The sequence below is a fragment of the Ambystoma mexicanum genome, chromosome 4q, assembly GCF_040938575.1.
Source record: "Ambystoma mexicanum isolate Mex_15411 chromosome 4q, UKY_AmexF1_1, whole genome shotgun sequence".
Classification (NCBI taxonomy): Eukaryota; Metazoa; Chordata; class Amphibia; order Caudata; family Ambystomatidae; genus Ambystoma; species Ambystoma mexicanum.
The window spans coordinates 45,166,950-45,188,791 of NC_090928.1; the positions used below are offsets into that span (position 1 = coordinate 45,166,950).

A 21,842-nucleotide genomic window follows, 5' to 3' on the forward strand; every position below is an offset into this window, starting at 1 on the left:
CCAGTGGAAGGGAACCACCCTCTGGATCCAAGGGTTTTCACCTTGGAAAAGACGGTTTCTGTTGCATTTTTCTACTTTCGTTAATTGTGAAATTTGTTTGCTAAAAATAAGTTAGACATTTGCTTACACCCTTAGTTGTTCATTTTCAGTGTGAGGATCAGATTAATGTGTTTTGGACACAAGGACAGTTTATATAATTTTGATGACTTGAAACAGACTGATCTTTAGTTTTAGTTTCCTAGGTAGGCAAATTAATTAGGATAGGGACATAGGCCTTTAGCCAACTCCTTTTATATTCATAAAAATGTATGATAATGAAAACATCACAACTTTGTGCCCACCTCTTATTTCTGACCTCTCACAATGTACAAACAGATATTTTACATTTCACTGTTGAAGATTCTTTCCTGGACAAACAAGGGGACATAATTTAAGACTACATATCACACTACTTTAGTAAGATACTTACACCCAAAGCGGTCATAATTTGCGGAATGGTGGACCAGAAAAACATATCACTGTCTCTCGATAATTGACAGCTGAGCACAAGTTTTATTATTCCTATGGCCGACAGCACTTCCTACAAAGCAACAGAAACAAAACACAAATTGAAAGGTGGTCATAGAGCCATTACATCATGTACATGACAATATTTTTAGTTTGGGCTAGTGTGTGGCACTTTAGCACAAATGGAAATGTACCAATGACATGCAAGACAACTACAAAAATCACAGCAAGCAATGACCCTGTTTCTTTAGGGTTAGTTATAAAAAACAAATTGAAACCAATCTACTCCGGTTTACCTGGAGTGTATGAAAATCAAACCTTTGACTGCTACAGACATAACAGTTCACATCCTTATCCCATTTATTATTAACTCATCCAGTACTACAAAAGGAAATTACTTTAGCACTAAACAGTCTAAAAAAAATGTTAAAGTAGAGATACTGGATAAAAACATTCAGCAAATGTTGCATGCCCAAATAAAAGCACTACTATTTACAGCAGTAGATGTCCTTGTGGACAATACTGAGCAGTTAAAATGTCTTAAATTGTGAACATTTTCAATATCAAATGAACTGCATATTTTGAATCTACATATACACTAACTCTACAGGTACAAAAATTATTACAAAGTCCGTCCGTACTCCTAATTCACTTTCTTACTGTACAAATCTTTCATGAGTTTCACATTTATCCCGGTTTACCCTATTCTCTGCTGATTTTTATTATTTCTCACAGACATCTTCATAGCCTTAGCTAGGAATCAATACACCACTCTTCAAACAAGCCTCACTGCTGTTCGACTAGTATGGTGGTGAGTGACACCGTATAAATAACTCTTAACGTAACATCCTGGTCACTGCGTGAGGAGTGTATCATTGAAAAAAAATACTTCGACATGCATCTTACTGGACTGAATTATGTTTTTAGTGTATATTGGCATAAATAAAACCTTTACAATCAAACATTCATTATTGCAAATGAAAAAAAGAAAAAATAGAGAATTAAAACAAATAAAATGTAGGTATCGTGAAATATCGTCAACATATCTGCAATAATTAAAGAAATTGGATTGCCATTTAAGACTGGTTTCTAAAAATCAAATGTTAATAGATGGTCTAAGTCATTTACAAAACAAGCAAAACAATGTTTGCGCAAAGGTTGTAAAAAGTACATTCAATGAATAGATCTTAAAACGTTTATAAAAAAATGTGTACAGGCACAACATACATAAACAAATCTCTTTTCTGCCAACACCTACAATTTGTGGGTTGGGAATACATTTAAGCGCTGGGTTTTATTCAGGAACTTTCTCAAGTTACATGCTACAACTACGCAGACAACACTCAAATCATCTACAAAATCGAAGATACTCAAGCCGATCACTCGACCCTAATAAAATGTCTAAAAGAAATCTTTGACTGGATGAACGCCAACAACTTGAAAATCAACTGAGGAAAGACAGAAATCATGATTATATCCAAAAACCAAAAGAACCTACATTCCCTGGCCGACTAAAATGGGAACCGCGCCCACACCATCTAAGGTAGTAAAAAACCCGGTAGTCCTAATGGACAATGCCCTAACCTTGGAACCAAAGGAAACGCAATAATTAAGAAATGCTTCTTCCTCCTTCACACAACAAGAATCATCCTACCTTTCCTCTCCTTTACCCACAAAACACTGACAATCGCTGACCTCATCATGTCAAGAATTGACTACGCAAACAGCCTCTACCTCGGGATGCCAGCCCAGAATACTTCCTGAAGAAATTACAACGCATCCAAAGTGAAGCAGCTAGACTCCTCCTCAAACTATCCAGAAGAGACCACATCACTCCAGCACTAAAAATACATTGGCTCCCAATCAAACATTGTATCAATTTCAAAACAATGCATAACACACAAGGCAATCAGCGGATAAGGAGCACAATTCCTAAAAAAATAAAAAAAAATAAAAAAAAAGCCTACGAGACTCCACAGATCAAGCAATGAAATCTGCCTGGAACCAATACAATACTTCAAGAACAAACTAGGGGGCTCCTCCTCCCACTGAGCCGCAAAAACCTGGAACAACCTCCCGAAAGAAATAAACACCAATAATCACCGTAAAACTTAGAAAACGTCTAAAAACCTGCCTCTTCAACACCTCGGAACCAAATGGAAACAACTAAAACAATCAAACAGGAAACACAAAGAACAGATTGACAAAATATAAGATGGCACAGACTACACCCAGAAATGACTAAGTGAAACTCCTACAAGAACAAGAGAGACAACGCTAGGTGGAATAGAGCACAAGCGACAACCCCATGAGCACAGAAATTCGCCTACATGCCAAACACTACCAACAACCTTATCCACTCAGAAAAGACGTAGGGTATAGCTCACAAGTAAATCAATCCAAAAGCTAGGTTACAACAAAGAAACTGGGATAAAAGGGCTGACCAATTACAAAGATGGAAACACGAAAGTAGCTAACTTAGCATAATGACAGAGATGAGACAGCCTTATCGCGCTGAAACTTAAATCACTGAAAGGAAACAACCTTCTCTAAACTATGAAGGAGACAATAGAAATATACATCTCTAACAAGGATACTAACCAACCCAATAAAAACAAAAAAAACCTCACCATTCCTCACACACCTCTCACACTCTAACCAAACACAACCACACCTCCTTAAAGCCTGAGCAACCCGCACGGTCTTCACCACACCGCAACAACCACACAGACCCCCAAACAGCAGCACACGACTGACTCAGAACCGAAAAACCCACCAATATACTCAGCGAACGGTGTTAAACGAACTGAAGCTGCCAACAGTACTTCACAGGCCCCTTGCTCTTCTCCAAACTTTGTCCTACTAACACGCCTAACCTAACCTGCCCCCCTTTGTTTCAGCTCCATCAGAGCGCCAGGTGACCATTCCGCTGGTGATATTGTGCGGTACAAATATCCTTTAACATTAAAAAGTATATGGGCAAAAAGTTGAAAGGGTTATAGGTTTAAATACTTTGCATTTATGAAATCCGTCCTTTATATAGATCCAATATAACCCCCACAAATTACGGTCTACAATGCTGGGATAAGCCACTAAGCCATTTATGGGCACATTTAGTGGTTTTAATAAATTGTGACTAAAAACCAACCAAGTATTACATTTCATACAGTCTTGATTCTTAACTGAAGATATTAAATTCTGGTTACATGAACTGGGAAGAGGAATCATTTTCCAATACTGGGCTAGCATTTTCCAGTTCACTATAGCTTAAAGAGAGGTCAGTCCAACTTATGTCTAATTAATTATACAGTGACAAAGTTAGGAAGATTTAGAAGCCTTCTCCACAGTAAAGCATCCCATTTTAGCAATCATCATGAAAAGTTCTAGAGCTTATTTCTGCACCATATGTGATACATGGCACTACTGCAGTATTTTACTGTTTTATATGGCAAAGTAATGAAAAACGTCCATATTTATTGTTAATTTTCCTGATTTGACTTGCAAAGGCCATAATTGCAGGTAACCAATGGTCACTCTAAACTGTGCGCATGTGCGCTTGTCCAGCTTCCTTCTGGGTGCCGCTCAGAAGAATTTTAACAGCACACACAGGCAATTCTCACCTATGCAAAAAGATTTAATAAAGGCACAAGCCACAGTAATTACATGACATTTGCTTTCTCTTAAAAAAACGAACTAGTCATGATATTCTGCTGTAGCTCATTTATATTACCCTACTATGCAAGCGTGACCTTAAAAACCTAAAAACAGAATGAAGCCACAAGAGGTAAAAACTCATAATGAAAAGGTGGCTCCATGAACAGAAAAATCTAAGATATGCTTGCACACATTAACCAACTACTGTTCCCTCCATACCCATAAATCCTATGATTTAGTCTGCCACGCGCTTACTCTAACCTCTACCCCAAAACATATTTAGATATTACCAGATAAACCTTTGCAGAGCCAAGAGAGAAAGAGTCAAGGTTATCAGACATGTAACTACATCCACTTATTTTATGTTTGTTGTAATTTGAGTAGCGTTCAAGTACCAGAACTTCTGTTATTCAACGTGCCTTATAAAAAGTTCCTTTTTGGAAGGCCTTCCAGCAACTACTCTGGCACCTCTGAGATGTGTCCTGCATGCTGCAGCACCACTCATGAAATAACTTTGGCAATTCAACCCTGAACCTCCTAACTGCACTGGCACCCACCGCAAGCCTGCATCATCTTCAAATCCTGTTGCATCATCTACAAGGCTGTCACCATGAAGTCCCCAAGCTACCTGAGAAACATAGCATCTTCAGAGGGCTGCAATCCGCTAGAAGTAAGGAAACGTGAAGATTTGAACTCTAACGATCCAGGAAGGAAAAAAGAAGAACAGCCTTCTCTGACTATGCTCCAAGACTCAGGAACCGCCTACCATCAACATCAGACTTACCCCATTGCTGCTATAGTTCAGGAAAGAGCTCAAAACCTTACTCTTCAATGAATGGCTCTTCCATAACCCATAGGTCCACACACCCTCCACTCCGTACCTGAGACTCTGATCTGCCCCCCACGGTCTCCCCTTCTAGTTGCTTATAGATCTCTTGCTGCTAATTGGCTGCTGTTGCCTTCTGCTGTTAGCTCCCACTCCCTTGCATCAGTTTCCCTCCCTGTGTTCTTCCCCCTACGATTGTAAAGCACTCTGGTGATTTCCGAAGCCAGGTCTGCGCTCAATAAATACACTAATAATATTAATAATAAAAGCATCACCCACACTATGTAACCTAATTAACATCTCAAATATCGGATACTGACTATCGGTAAATAGGCTACTTAGATGTGTAACCTCATCACATGATTCCTATTCTTAGTACACATCACGCAAGTGCTTTAAAGTGGTCTCTTGCATGCTAACGCATTATAAAACTCAAATATTAATTTGCTCTCTAAGAATCTTGGGTAGACCAATGTCATGCTCAGCGGCTCCTACTTTAGCATTGCTAACATTACCCTACAAGTGGAGAACAACATTGCAATTTCACTTACTTGGCCTGCAAGGATAAGGGGTATGGGCTATGCAGGTATTACTCGTATATAGTATTAGGTATTACTAGTATATAGTATTAGGGCAATGGATATTGAGACAGTAGAATGCATTTCACACAATCTGCATCTTTTAAGTGTTCAGAGTTGCATTGGGCAAAGACATTAACAAATTATATTGTAACTCAATGCTATACAAAAACAATTTCACTCGAATAAACCTATTCAACAATATAAGGGTGGAATAAGTTGCAAACAATCTTGTAGGGTCTGCAAAATAATTGTCTATCTGCAGATTCATTACATTTTCTTAAAATGCATATAATATCACGGTGAGGCACTAAATGTGTTTTGCTTGCAAAGTATTATGGGTATGCAAATATCCCAGTCAGTGTTTCACTGCCACCGTCTCATGTTTTACAGTGCCCTGTCAACTAGTATTAAAGACTAGCACAGGAGCTGGGGAAGGGTACAGGTGAAGGGGCACAGGAGAACACTCCTTGTGGGCGATGAACAAATCAGTAATTAAAAAACCAAGTCAGTTGTTTTGGCAGTACAGTACAGTACAGTGTAGAAAATGTGTTTGTTTGCTGAGGAAAGGAAACTCTAGTAACATTCTAGAGTACTGCACTCTGTTTCTTTCTATGCTCAGCTGCTGAGGGTATTTCAATTTAAAAATGTGTTCTGTGGTTACTGACTGTAGCATTCCAATGCATCGTTAACTGATAACAATCAATTACAGAGGGACCCCTATTTACAGAAGGCTCTCAAGCTGTCGAACCTCTGAACATTGATGCTATTAACCTAAAAGGCATAAATATGTGATTCACTTCAACAGGGCCCTATAAGAAACCTCAGTAAGTCTCTTGTTGAATTTTGACCAGGTTGTGGTGAGGAAGTGCGGTCATGTGCCCAGTCATTTTACTTCCTATGTCAGGGTTACAAGCAAGGCTCTGATAAGTATTTGCTTCCTACTTAGAGGGAAATTATTTTTCAGAGAGTATAAAAGTAATTTGCTTTGCCAACAGGAATACTTTATGCTTATTAAGAGATGTTTGTTGCCCTTACAATTCATCTTGGGTCCGGTCCGAAATATTATTAGAATTCCCTCCTAGCCTGGGGTTGGTTCCTATGTGTTCATTGTTTCCCCTTTTTATTGGGCACATTTTTCTGTTTTTATGGATTACAAATGGATGGTGTCTAGGTCTCTATGCTGGAAGGATGATTTTGAGTAAAACACAGTACAACATAATGTGGATAGTAAGCAGAAGCTAGGGAATTTTGATCTTCATATTCTGTGGTGCAGTTCTTCTGTTGCAATTATCTTTACACAATTTGTGAGTGGCATGTTCTCATGTGGCCTTTGAATTACTTCATTAAAGTGGCACATGAACTCGGATTGGCATGTTTTCTGACACATTCTTTTTAGTTCCCTTTATTCCATCTGCAAATATTGTATCCAGTCTGATTTTTGATAGCCACATCAGTTATGAAAAGCAATATTTGTTTTTTTTTGTAATACACATGAGTGTTTTTCCAGCGACAAAGCACACATTTCTCTCTACACAGGAGTACTTTTGCAAGCTACTGTGGCACATCTTGAGGCTTTGAACTGGTTGATAAGTTCTCTTTATAATCACATATATAAAAAAAAGTTTTAACCTATGTGTTTGGAAAAAGTGCTGTAAAATGCACCTTTTATGTAGATTAGTAAAGAAATGCAGTACTTTGGAAGGGGCAATTCCTTTCCAAACTCTCTTGGGACTCTAGCTCACTAACTACACATGCTCACAAAGTGGCTTACCTAATGAGTCATTTGCGCAAATGTAAACTAAAGTGCGTACAAAAGGCAACCAGTTCCTCACTTAGAAAAAAATAATTAGAGGGAACATTGCCAGTAACATATCAAAGAACTGTTTATAGTAGGGCTGCTCATGGACGGTAAAACCAAACTATTCCCAATGATATAGGACTTCCAATTATGCCTTCTAACGTAAATAATTCTTCCTTTTATTTGATTGAAGAATCATTATGTGAGAACCTTAGTCACGATAAGGGGCTCGACCCGGAATGCGGCCAAAGAGAAACCGGTGTAACCGTGGGAATTAAGAGGGCAGTCGAGGGAGACAAGGAAACCACTTGGTGGGGCACGGACATGACTGGGACGGAACACCCACCCAAAGAGCAGACAGCAACGTGTAAAACTGGAGAGAACAATAATCGCGCACATGTTCGGGTAGAAGGCGATGAAATACCGGCTGAGGTGCTACCGGGGAGAAATGGCGGGCTACACTTTATAGTCCCAGACGAACGTAGCGAACAGGTCTCTGCGAGCCGAGCCACCGAAAGCATAATAGTGAAACGGCCGGGACGCCGTCAAAATAACTGGACGCGGGGAAGGGAGCGTAAACCATACAAATTAACATCAGGATGCTGTTCAACAAACCGAATGAAAACACGAACACTTGAATGTAAGGCAGCCTGTAAAAATACTTGTGGCGACTTACCCATAACGCTGGCACACGCTATTACAGAAGGCAGTCCCCTCGAGTCACCAGTGCGAATTACATCATGGCGGCCGACATTCAGAAAAGGAGGCGGGGCTTGAGGGGGCTTATCAAGCTTCCTCGGTGTATTGAGCCCTGATTGGACTAGGGCACTCCAACCCCTATTTAAGGCAAACAGCAATGAAGGACTAACAGACACTTCTCGCTTCTATTTCAGAATAGAGACGGAGGCGAAGAAGAAGCTGCAGCGTTCCGATGGGCCTATGAGGATTAGTTCGATTCATGCCATATCCTCTAAGAAGCCCAATAACTAAATAATTTTAGACTACATTAAGGACAATGGAGATCCTGTCATTTTTCTTTCATTTAAGTCAATAAAGACCAATTTTATTTTTAAGAGCAACACCGGTCCAGAGTGTTCCTTCACACATTATTTTAGATTTGTTAGTTTATTTCCAAGATATTTACCTTCATATACGTCTCCAAGGTATTAAGCTGGCAGAGTCCTATTGGTGTGTGCTGAATAAAATGAGAATGTTGGTTTAGGCCAGACGATTAGGAACGAAGGATGGGAACACAATGCAAGTTCTTAAGGCAGCCCCCTAGTGAGAGGTATAAATATTGAACAAGGCTGGTACTAGGACACAGCATTGTTGCAAACCTCAAGATGGGTATCTTCTCAGTATAGAACCACCTTCATTTACTCTTATTTGCACTTGTTATGAAGGCATCATGAAGTAGACAGAGACAACTGAATAAGATTTTGAGTACAAACTTTAACTAAAAACGGAGGGTTGGAAAACAGCTCCACTTACCCTATGCCAAGGTGGTATTTCCCTACCTAAATGAAACCAATGACAGTCTGTATCAGGAAGTACAAAGAAAATGTCTGTATGTGTCCAAAACCTAAACTTGCCCTCACATCCAATTGTAAACAATGTGTAGGAATGTCAGCATTACTTAAGTGGTCCAATGAAAGTTCAGAGCTCTAGAAGAATATATGGCTTCAAAGGCCACTATACGAGGAGGTGGAGGGTGGAGTGGGGGGGGGGGGTCGCCTTTAATAGCAATAGGGCATCTGATATTATTACAGCCATCTGGGGGGGGGGATTGGCATACCCTTGTGCATTGGTAGATCGACTAGGGCTGCTCTAGTAAGGTTCTCTGCTAGACTGACCGGGACCTGATGGTCGAGTCTACAGTTTGCCAATCCATTAGTATTGCCATGGGCAGATTCCTCCCTTGACCTTATGGGTGCGTCCTCCCATGCATCCTGGTTGGTGCCCAGGAATTGGCAAATTTCATTGATCATTGAATATGCATCTCCTGTGAGCATTGTAGGGCAGGTAGTTTTACCCTCAGTGACAAAATCAGCATTATCAATGCCCCGTTGGAGGTCTCCCGTGGCCATTCTCTGCTTAATAATTAGCATCTTTCATCTCTCTAGTGAACTGTCTTGCATCGTGAAGAATAAAAGGAATTTAAATGAGACTCAAAAAAGATGGCTTGGGTTGGTTTATAAGCACACAGTCGGGTAGAGAATCACAAACTACTGATCAAGAGGTAATGGCTTATTGTCATTTTAATGTCCCTAGAGCTCATATTACTTCGAGTGTTGTAGAACCCAACGTTGTAAAATCTGAGGAAACATTACCAAAATAAAGATCTTTTTGACTATCCCAACCTAAACACCTTTCTCAATCCCCAGGGTAATTGTAAATTTGTCAAGCACAAAGCGCTTCAAGGCGGGAAGGGAACAAGGGAATACATTGTCATTTTTAGGCCTTGAAGTTACCCAATGATGTAGCAAAAATGACTCGCAAGCTAGGCGTGACGGCCTTACTACTAGTGCAAGCACAAGGCAAGAAGGGAGACGAGAAGGGGGATGAGAATAAGAAGAACATACAATCCTTAATCTACCGTACTAGGCCAACAACGTTTCAGTGCAGTGTGTGACAGTGAGGTGATAAGGGGGGTGGAGGGTATTGGGGGGGGGGGAGAACGACATACAGAAACAAAAAGACTACCGTACTAGGCCTGGCAAACCAGGCCTAGTACATTCTAGGTAATGTAAGTGCACAGACAGGAAGTGAAAGGGAGGGGGAAAGGGAACAAGTGCCCCCAGTCCAGCAGGGCCTTGGGTTAAGTGCACAAAGGTTACCATACTCATGGAATTAATTTCAAATGAGGTGAGCAGAGTGCAGAGGCCAGGGGGCAAGTGCGAGGACTAGCGGGGGAGCCTGAGACCTGTGTGGCTCTGGAGGTGCAGCAGGTGACCAGTCAGCAAATGAAGCAGAGTTGGGGAGAGAGGGATGAGGAAAGAAGGCAAGAATAGAGAGGGAGTTAAAAAGGGAGAGGGAGAGAGAAAGAGGAAGGTCTTGAGGAGTTTCCGGAAATTAAGGAGATCAGGCTCAAGACGGAGAGAGGCAGAGAGGTTGTTCGAGGGAAGTACCTGGAGAAGATAAAGATCTACCCTTTATCCTTTACAATGTAAAGGAATGTGGAAATGCTGTCTCCAGTAAACTACCTTCCTCTATAACAGCTAATTCAAATAGCCCATCTCTTAATAACTTTAAGGGAATTAAATCTTCCCTTGAAAATAACAAAAGTTACAAAAACTAACTTTGTTGAAGGGAACTACAAGTTTTAGAATTCCTGCAGTACTAGGATGAGGAAGAAGGCTGAGTAGGCATGCAGTTGTGACAGTCAGGCAATCAAGCCTAACAGCCATTGTAGTAGTCAGGCAATTGGGCCTAAGAGCCCACACCTGAGGGAACCTGGGAGGCATAGAAGGTGCAGGCAAGAGAGAGGAGTTGAAGGAGCTGGAAAGCAGGCTGTAGCAGTGGAAGCAGAAAGGTGGCATGAGGCTGGCAAACCAAGCAGAAGTGGGAGAACAAGAGGGATGCCGGAAAGTGGAGACAGCAGATTTCACCTGCGTGTTCTGAGAGAGTCCTGTTCCCCCAAACTCTGAAGTGCAGAGGCTGCGCAGCAGAAGACGTGCAGCAGGAGAGCTTGTTTTCCACATGTGAGCCGGATCGCTGTGGTTGCCGAGCTGCTGATGTGCAGGAGACTGAGGCAAGAAGCAATTGTCAAGCCGATGGTCTCTGGAATAGGAGGATCTCCCAAATTGTATGGCCGGACAGGAGACATGTTCAGGAGAAGGGTGTGGGTCCCAGCGAGCCAGAAGCAGTAGTAGTGGAAGTCAAAAAGCAGTGCGACTGGCAGAGCAAGTGTTTCAGAAGCCATGAGTAAAGCACAGCATTCTAAAACATTGCGCAAGCCTTGCAAGTAATAGTAACCAGCTCCTTAGCCACTCACGTAAGAATTTAAGCGAGTAGAAGTTATTGGTTGTATTGAAAATTCCTTGAACAATGGAATTGTAACACACACGGATAAAGTGAAGAGCTTCATACTCGCGTAAGAAGCAAACGTTACCAAACCCAATTGTTCTGCTATTCAAAGACTATTACTGTTTGAAGGAGTGGTTGGATTTCCCCCAATTCAGAAGAGGGAACACTGGTATGACCATTTCCGAACATTTAACTTTGACAATACAAGAGTTAAAATCTTTGCCGTGGGAAAACTACATTAAAAGATGGTCACGTGTACCAATTTTTGATTCCCCAAGGAAGCCTGAACTCCATCCTATTCTTCCATGGGAAAACAGTTACATATCCCTCTTTAATGTGTGAAAAGTACATCTTAGAGTGGTCGCTTGTGCCTATTGTAGTTTCAACCGAAAGACTGAACCTTATACTTTGTATAAAAGTGACATACCTTTCATTCACATGGCGTTAAACAATGTAAACTGTTGAAGAGAAGAATTAACATTGTCCAAGCCAAGAGGCACCCCATACTAACAGTGAAAACAAGCTTTCACAGCGTTAAAAAGCAATCCACCAATACTGTCAAGTTGCAAACAGTTAATTGGCCTAAACCAACAGTGTGCAAGTATTACCTGAGACTAAAACAGTGGCACCAAGGCTTCTGGGCAGTTGATGGGCTGAAAGCTAGTAGAAAGGTGCAGGTAAAGTTGGGGAAGGGGAATTGCTGCTTGTTAAGACTATATTTGAAGCATCTTCAACCTGTAATGCCCAAGACCGTGAAAGCCAGAGAGAAGTGAGTCTTAAAGTCAAACCCAGGTTGTTATCGTGGCAGGTAGACGAGAGGCAAAGAGGCTGCCACTTTGAAAAAAGCTATTCAGAGTGCCTTGCCAACCTGAGGAGGTTGAAGTGCTTTAAAAATAGATGTTGTCTAAAAGTCATTGAAGCTGTGGCAGAAATCAAAAGAATTGAAATACTGTTGGACAAAGGTGACTGTTTTCATGGTAACAGAAGTAGAAAATGTGTTTTTGAAGTAGAAGCAGTGGTATTAAGGGGTCATCCTAACAAATATATCATTTTGAATGTTAAAACTATAATTCAAGGAATCCTTACTTTGAACCAATAACTATGTATCATCGATAGTGTGGATATTTTATTTTGAACTGTGGCAAATATTCCTGAGGCTCTGACAAAGCACCGTGGCCAGGATTACCATTGGGGCTATTTTTCTAAAAGTGGAAAATTGATAACTTTACCCAAAAGAGGACATTTTTGCCAGTGGAACATTTGCAGATTAACTTTTTACCCTTAGGACTTTGAAACCTCAAGAGCTGAGATAAGACATTTTCTTTCTTGGATTGAACATTTACTGAAGTGACTTTGAATCCTGGGAAGGGACTCTCCCAGGACATTAGAAGGTAATTTAGGAAATACAAATGTTGGTTATGTCATGTTGAATTGCCATATATTTTCTTTATGCATTCAGTGTGAGGGCCAGTTATGCTGCGTTACAGTATATTCCCTTAGCTTTAGGTTAGCCAGGGAATTCCTCAGCAGAGTAAGGACACTGAGGTATTTTGATATATTTTCTTTTATAATAAAAATGGCATATTTTGGGAAATCCTCAACCAGTTGTCTGCCTCGCATTACTGATCTCTCACAAGTAGCAATGGCTACTTTCAGATCATTAACTGCCTCTCATCTTATCAGACCATTGAAAAAGTACCCCTTTCCTGAGTACATGCCTCAACTCTGCTGTTCTTTCATAACAATTAGGAACAATCTTAGCATTGAATTCTACCAATCATAAAAATGATCTCACCTGCTCTTGGTCTCCTGGTTCCCGTACCCCTTTAATCGCACCTACCAACTCAGGTTTTGGTTTTAGTCCCTCTCCCGTTACATGCCCTAAATACATAACTTCGGTCACTTTGAATTTACACTTTTCTTTCATCTGTGAGAAACCTAAAATGTGTCTCACCTGCTTGTCCCCGAGGATCTGTCATCTGGTGGCCAGGACATGGCCATCGCTTCTGGATCCAGTACCTGGGGGTGGAGCAGTGCACGAGGATCACCTGGATGGGGGGCGGGGTCTTCAGGGAGTGTAAGTGGGACACCGGATGGCGAGACGCAGTATCACCTTCCCTGTCACAGCTTTACCCCACCCGACCCGGTAGGATACTTAGGAACTCAACCCCTCCCCCTTTCCTGACACAAACACTTTCTCATGGACAGCTCACTGTGAGTGAAAACTGACTAACACCCCAGCCGTATACCGGACATGTCCCAATAAAATAGTCAGGCAATTACTGATCATTACACACACCTGACTTCCATCACACGTCCCCAAATGGATAATAAGGCAAGAGCATGAAAGCCCATTCTGAGCAAGGTAACGTACACGAGGAATCAGCAGTTCCAGAATGGCAGTTTAATAAAAGGTGGAAGACGGCAAGACCGAAGAGGACTGCAAGGAGGGAAATACCCTTGACCTTTTCATCGACAAACCACATCTTTCATGAGCCTTCAAAAGTAGAAAGCGTAAGACCCGGAATTGAAGTTAATGAATCCCGCTCTTTGTGTTGGAGGTAATCAGGTCTCTCCTGTGCCGATAGTCAAGGCGAGGAGAAGCGGTTGCCGCCGGGGGTAATGTCCTTGGCTCCTACAACAAAGCAGCACAGCGGGTGAGTTGGGGAGATTGATACCAGACCGGTCTGCATGGAAATCAAAAACTGTTGTTGCCATGCCTTCCTTATACATCACAGATAGTGCTGCTTCTTTCAACGCCTCCATCCATACAAATGATCCCCGCTTCTCTAAAACATACATCTTCCCTAAAGCTATATCACACCACACAACCCAATATGCAAATTGGTACTCCTCCATATGCAAAAGGTTCAATGTCACTTTCCCTTAAGTCCTCCTGCTCCTTCCGAATGCAAGACTCGTACACGGTTTATGATACTAATGCGTACGGTGAACCAGAATCCACTAACATTTTCACTTTTGTGTCATTCACCACCACCTCCATCAATGGTGGACTATATGATGATGATGATAGATAGGTTATTTATAACGCGCTTAATACCCACAGGTTTCTAAGCACGGACCTGGGGATCGAACCTGTGTTGCTCTGTGTCATCTTGCTTCCAAGGCGAGCACGTTGCTGCTGAGCTATCCTCCTGAGCCAATAGCTCCTTCCTCTTCCTCCTTTTCTGCTGGTGTGGGCACAGGAATGTGTACCACAACTTTGAAGTAGACTCTTTTCAACCGCATTTACTCAAATCTTTAAAGCTTGTTCCCTTCTTCCAGAGTCAAATGATCAAAATACCTTAGCCAATGTCCTTTTCCTGTTGCATTTCCTACATACTCCCTTTATCACTTGACAATCCGGGTCTGATGCCATGTGGCCCAAATCCAGCATTCAGAACCAGCACTTCTAAAACCTGTTGCGCTTCAAGGATTTGCTTGGGTGTTCATAACTTCTTTTTTTTTGGTGACCATTGCCATTATTCCATCTTCCTCAGGTTGCAGTGCTCGGACCTCTCTCATACCATCCTCAATGTGTGCTTCTTTTGTTACCACACATTGAGTAAATTTCTTGCTCAGCTCTACGCTACTCGTGATTTCCAATGCCTCACCTAATAAGATTCTTTGCTTGCCACAATTTCGATTGCACATTAGGGTTGGATGTACCTAACAAACTGGTACAGAGAATTAATATATTAGTTGTCAGTGAAATGACATGTAGGTATCAATATTCTTAAGTCTGCTATTTAAGCATCCACACATTCCATTTGCTTGCAGGAGAAACTCTTCTACCGTTCTAGGTCTATGCATGTCCTCTGACCATAGTTTTACTCCATTTTACTGTAATGCTTGGTTGTACAAAGTCCCTCTCAAAGGACCATCGCCTTCAGATTTTAGTGCCAGAAATCGATCTGAAACACGCTTAATGATGCTCACTGCCCTCTTCCCTAAGCAGTTCATTAGCGTAGCATGTTTTTGTTCATCTGAAAACTGATTGCCACATATGGCTAACAAATAAAACCTCAACAAGTCCTTCCATTCTTCCCATTCTGTGACTGGTTCTCTGGGATGCTCAAAGAACTTGGCCTCGACATACTGCTGCTCTTCCACTTCCTTTCTTACTCTGTGTTACTCTATCCAGCTATGTACTGTAATTTCACCATTAAAGATTTGAGACGGCTTGTCGAGTCTTCTCCTGAGCACCCAACACTTCTCAACCCACCTTGGGCCTTCATAAACCGCTTACACTTCTCTTTCTCTTGATCAACCTGGAAACCACTGAATAACTGGTTGTGGGTCTCTCATGCATCACATGCGTTTGGAAGCATGAGCGCCACATGGTCGAATCCACCTGTGGCTTCATGGGAAACTTGCTGCGACTCTTTCTCCTGCGTGTCATGCAAGCCACACTTAGGCCCCGCCCCAATGTCTTCCTCTCAAACAGCGCTGTGCCGACTCATCTGACAATGACAAGCAGGCCTGCTCCACAAATCCTGTGATCCACTACGGCTGTGGCTGCCCCCAAACGTGTTCACCTATGCCGGTCACTTTCAGGACAGCCCACTCTGGCAAGGGCTCTTGCACTTTGCGTTCTCTCCGTTTCGTCACCAATGAAACAACCAAGGTCATGCAGCCATGTACAGTGATATGTCATTTTTATTAAGCATTCATTACATAGTCCTGCACTGACATTCCTAGGGTCTCCCTCATTCACAACCACCAACTTCCCACCCATTCTAGAACCTCAGTTCATATGGCACTTGGCACCCAGCCAAGTTCTACATCATAACACTGCGGTTGTTGGTGTTCTTTCTTGAAAATGGAGCTTGACAGGCAGATTTGCAACACATATACATTGGGGGCACAAAGCCCTCTTTGGCTGGGCTTATGTCAGATGCAGGCCAGCAATCTCCTACAGTGTGAGGGGCGGGAAGTCCCATCCATTATACTGGCCTGGCTCCGTATAACAGGTGCAGCTAAGCATTGAAAGCAGCAGCAGCGAGGGTTCCCACAAATCTCGTCAACTCGGCCGCGTCGGCCAGCAGAGGCCTGGGGAGTCTTATGCCTGGCAGGAGCAGACTCTTCTTTTCTTTATATTCACTCTCAGCTGTGAGGAGCACCAGTAATTATGAAGCCGAGGGGACCAAGGCAGTTTTCAGGAGGAGCGCCGGGAAGGTGGTAGTGGCAGTGATCTCAGGCGCTGTAACGCTCACCTGATTCCCACGGAGGCGCCGACCTGTTCTGGACTGCTACAACTTCTTCCACGGTAAAGTGTAGTGCTTGGAAGATGGACTGGACTGGACCCCCAAACCTCGTCCGTCTGGCCCGTAGAATAATCCTTCTGTAGATGGGAAAATGGAGTTAACTGTCTGCTAGATTGTGTGTGAGATTCCCCCCTTTTCCCCTTCTCACCCTCCTCGAACACTAGCTGTGCCTTCCGCAGACTCTCACCTTAATTTCTGTATGGACGAGCTCTCCATCCTGCTTCTGACGCAGGGGCGCGTAGATTTCCAGTTACTTCAATGGATCTCGGATTTGGCGAGGGTTCGATGTCTGCTTGCCTTTACCAAAATGCTGCCGTAAGTATATAGTTCAAAAGATCAAGTCTTATTTGTCCCTTGGCCTTGTTAGGGAGAATTCTCTGTTTAGGCTGAATTTCCTAACCTAGTGAGTCCCCCAGCAGATTTGCTGGATTTTTGGGGTTTATTTTTTTCTCCTGCCAAGAGTGAGACTCTTTTACCCTCACTCTTGGGCATGACTTGAGAGTGTTTCTGTGACTTGCTATGTGCTTATGGGCTATGGGGTATTTTTTCCCCATAGGCTATCATTGGTTTTTGAATGTGTGTTACACAGCACCCTCAGTGCAGTAACACAGGGGTGTTATAGAGACCCCCAAACAGACTCCACACCCTGGGACTGACTACTGTCTCCCTGGGTCTGTAAAGTCACCATTGACTTTACTAGTCTTAACTTAGGAACTTAACCTGTACAAACCATCATACTGTGGAAGTACTGGTAGGGGCAATTAGATTGCCCCTGGGTCTGTTGTCGAGGGGGTACTGTCCCGTCCCCCCTCGCCGAGTTTCTGGCTGGTGGCAGTGGATACCACAGAAATATTCCACCGGAATATTTCCCAATGGGATTTCCCATTGATTTTAATACACCACTTTTTGGTGCAATGTTAAAGATACCGCCGGTTTATTTATTTAATATAAATTCACCGGTTGGGATTTTTTGCCAGAACTCGCCGCCAAAATGGCGTCTAGGTTCACTTCAGTAACCCTGAACCCGAGTCGAGCCTTTGTTCCACTTTTGGCGGGCTTCTGCACAGAAGCCCTCCAAAGTGGTGCCATTCTGTCTGGGTACCACAGGGGGTGTGGGAGGGGGTTTAGGCACCCTGGACTGAGTTGCCTTGCCAACTCATGTCGCACTCTGGTGTGATTGGCCCAAGTGGTGAGCCGCCCCGCTCACCACTTAGCATGTTTGAGTGACAGCTAGGCTGTATGAATGGGGGTTTGCTGCATAAAAGCAGGGTTTTTGGGACTGGTTCTTCAGAAGTCGCCACAGGACCTAAGAAGCTGAAGAGGGAGAAGCTGAGCCGACCTGCCAAGACGACACCGCCGGTGGAGCCCTGCAGAACCGTCTCACCACTTTTCCCAACCACAGAGGAGATCTCCCACCTGGAGAGTCTTCTTCCCTTGACTGGTGGGGACAACCAGTTTCTGCCTTCTTTTCGCCGCCCTGAATTATCTCGTGGCCGCCTTGCCTGTGCCAAGCACCCCGGCAACCGGGATACCACTTTTTACCTCAACCGCGAAAGAGGGGTAACATCCTTTTAACCGGAAAAACTCCACGGCTGGTTTCTTCCCTGGTAGTGCAACGACCTGCAGCTTTCCTCCACGACGAGATCTTCTCTTCCTCTGGACGACGCTGCAACTTGCACCCACTACCAGGAACCACTGCCACCGCTGGAGGATCCTTTCCATTTTAAAGGTACCGTGTTCCGCCCGGCTTCCCTTGCCACCGATTGTACGGGGTAGATTTAGCCCTCGGCTCTCAACCTGGGTAAGCCTGGGGCACCCTAACTAAACTTTTCTAAACTTGGTAAAACCTTTTCTACTCACCTGTAAAGACTTGTGACATTGTGTGATCTTGGGCATCTTTTCGCCTGGCTTTCCCTAGAGTGGGCCTGGCAACCAAACCTCCTTGCTCCTCAATAGACTGCCTTTCTAAACTCACTGTGAATCTCTGAAAAGTGTTTTGCCTTGCTGTTTTCATTACTTTTGGCTTTTTCCCTCCCTTTTTCACTAACTTGTTGGAGTGCCATCTAACGTTAAGCGCTCACCTCTGTTTGGAAATAAGTGGTGTTAACTTAGACTTGTCCAACAAACTAGGGATGTACATATAAGTAATAGTGACTGTGTTTTGACTTACCTTTTCTGCGTTAGTGTAATTTATGAGTGTGTCGTTTAAATAAATAGTTTTATACTTTTACACCTAGCTCTGGTCAGTGTTTGCTTGTACTACTGTTTCTCTCTACCTATTATGTATGCTCTGTATACTGCCTAACTCTTCTTGAGGGAAGTCTGACTGCTCAGCCACAGCTACCAGGTAAATCTGGGTGGTACAGACTGCTACCAAGTGGGTTTACTGCCAAACACCTGTAGTCTTAAATCTTTTGCAGAGGTCCCAGAGGGAACTGCACAGGTTTCTGCCTAACAGGCCTTTGTTTAATTTTCAGGGACTAGGTGAGGAATCCGTGTGGAGGAATGGATTCGCCGAGGTAAGCTCAGGTGAGTACTTTTAACGAAGGTGTGCCATAGTGGTTTGCTCCGACACCTTAATGAGTGCGTCTTATTTCCCCATAGGGGCCGGGGTACGGAAAAGCCAGAAAAGCCGCTCCGACCCAAAAAGGGAACTGAGGTCCCAACAAAATTCAGGTAAGACTTAAGGTGAGTAATCTGTCCTTTTGCAATTAGTTCGTTGCTCACCTTGTTTTGTCCTTTTTCTCCGTAAGTCTTGAATACAACCGATGTCGCCTATGGGCGCTGAAAAGTTTGCCGGCGCCACGTGAAGGTAAGTGGAAGCGGCGTGGCAGCGTGAGAAGCGGAGCGCTTCTAACTATTGTCTTTCTTTTCCGTAGGTGCTGGGATGCGGCCGATGTCGCCTATGACCGCTGAAGAGCAAGACAGCGCCACGTGAAGGCAAGTGGAGGCGGCGCTGCAGCGAGCGATGAAATGCGTTTCTAACCCTTGATTTTCTTTTGCAGGATCGACGGAGTGAAGAATCCGGATGCTGGATGAAGGTAGGTAATGTCCTAATGCTTGCCTTTCTCTCCTTGCAGGTGTTCCAGGTGCTGGCGGGCGTGGCAGGAGCCAGGAGCCGCCTCGGTGAGCGTCCTGCTGCAGATGCAGAATAACGCGAAGCACGTGTGGCCATCCGGGCGTGGTTTAAATAGCCTTGGAAGAGCTTCAGGTGAGTTCTTCCACTGGCCCCACCCGAGTAAGAAAAGAGTTCCTGAAAGAAAATAGTTCCTCCCCAGCCTTAGTTGGCTTGGAGCTTCAGACAGCATGGTCTGCCTCGGGTGAGTATGCAGCATGGTCTGCCTCAGGTGAGTTCACCCAAGCATTACCATATGTTCTGCCATGATGAGCCTGGCGCCTATGGCGCCAGGACAAGGTCCAAAGAGCCCCTATAGGGGTTTGCTGGGTCCTGCTTGGTGAGTATGAAGTCTGCTTCCGGGGACGCTGGGCCTGACATGGCTCCTCGGGAGCAGGCATCATGACAGCACTCCCCCCCAAGGCCCCTCCCAAGGTTGTTTTCCCCGGGGGTTTTGGTTTGTATGGGAAGGTCTGTTGAAATGTTTTAATTAACCGAGGAGCATGTACATGGTCATGGGGTTCCCATGACCTCTCGAGGCCCGTAACCCTTCCAATCGATTAGATAGAAAAGCCTTGATCTTATCATTTTAGAATCTAAAATGTTCTTCACCTCGAACTCAGCTTCTCCCTCCACTTGAATGGGTTCTGGAGGCTTGATTAGTCTGGTTCCAGTTTGCACAGGTTTCAAAAGTGACACATGAAAAACAGGATGTATTCGCATATGAGCTGGTAAATCCAGTTTAACGGCCACAGGATTGATTATGGCCGTAATGGAATATGGTCCCAGGTATTTGGGATTAAAAGTTCGAGGTCCTTTGAGTGATAAGTGTCTGGTAGCCAGCCAGACTTGGTTCCCAATCTGGTACTGAGGTGCCTCACTTCAATGCTGATCAGCACTTTTCTTGTATCTTTTCTTGGATTGCTGTAAATGTTCAGTTGCTTCTTTGAAGGCTTTGGTAATTGCGGTATGCAGCTGGTCCACTGCGGGTGTTCCGAGATCATGAGGTGGATCCAGGTCAGAGGTTCGAGGGTGAAGCCCATATAAAGTGTAAAAAGGACTTTGCCCAGTTCCAGAGTGCACAGAATTATTATATGCATATCCAAAGAATGTCTTTCCAGTTACTTTCAGATTGTTGCAGCATACAACGTAAATATTGTTCGAGAGTCTGGTTCGTTCTTTCTGTTTGACCATCGGTCTGGAGTGATGACTGGTTGATAGTCTTACATCGATTTGTGCCAATTGACAACATCTATGCCAAAAGTGGGAAATAAATTGGCTTCCTCAATCTGAAATCAGCACAGATGGAAATCTGTGTAACCGGACAACATTTTCAAGGAATTCTTTAGCTAGAACCGAAGCTGAAGGTAAACCTTTTAATGGAATGAAGTGTGCCATCTTAGAGAATAAATCCTCAATAACAAGAATAGTGTTATATCCTGAACAGGGGGGTAAGTCCGTAATAAAATCCAATGACAGGGTGTGCCAGGGCGATGGTGAAATGTCTAACGGTTGAAGAAGACCGGCTGGTCTTTTCTTTTGGCCTTTATTTTGGGCGCACACATCACAGGACGTCACAAATGATTTTACATCTTTTCGCCAAGAAGGCCACCAGAATTGTCTTTTCACCTTTTCCTCAGTTTTGGCAATGCCGGGGTGTCCCTCTATTAGTGTATCGTGATAACAAGAAACAACTAGCTTTTGTAAATCCGTGTGTGGAAGAAATAATCATCCTCGGAAATAAGGTAAATCGTTATCTATAGTAAAATCAGATCCCTTTTGAACCCAGTCCTGCAAGTCTGTTGGGTCCAGGAATTGTTTAACTCTAGTTTGGATATTTTCTAGCGATTGTGAAGAAGTCATACCTAAGATCCTCTGTTCGGGAATTATCGGCACAGGCTCCGAGTTAGTGACTGTGTCCCCCATTCCAATTCGGGATAGAGCATCCGCTTTGCCATTCTTACAGCCAGGACGGTAGGTGATTATGAAATCAAATTCAGCAAAAAACAGAGCCCAACGGAGCTGTCGAGATGACTGAGCCTTGGCGGTTTTCAAGTACTGTAAATTC

General features: G+C 43.5%; 1 protein-coding gene across 2 annotated transcripts in view; it reads right to left on the bottom strand.

The window, feature by feature from the left end:
- The window catches only part of URB2 (URB2 ribosome biogenesis homolog), a 945,224-nt gene that overhangs the window by 323,787 nt on the left and 599,595 nt on the right, over window positions 1-21,842 (bottom strand). For both annotated transcript variants that reach the window (XM_069607426.1, XM_069607425.1), the window contains exon 6: window positions 470-580. In XM_069607426.1, coding sequence (XP_069463527.1) covers window positions 470-580 — 111 coding nt within the window. The remainder of the gene's footprint in view (window positions 1-469; window positions 581-21,842) is intronic.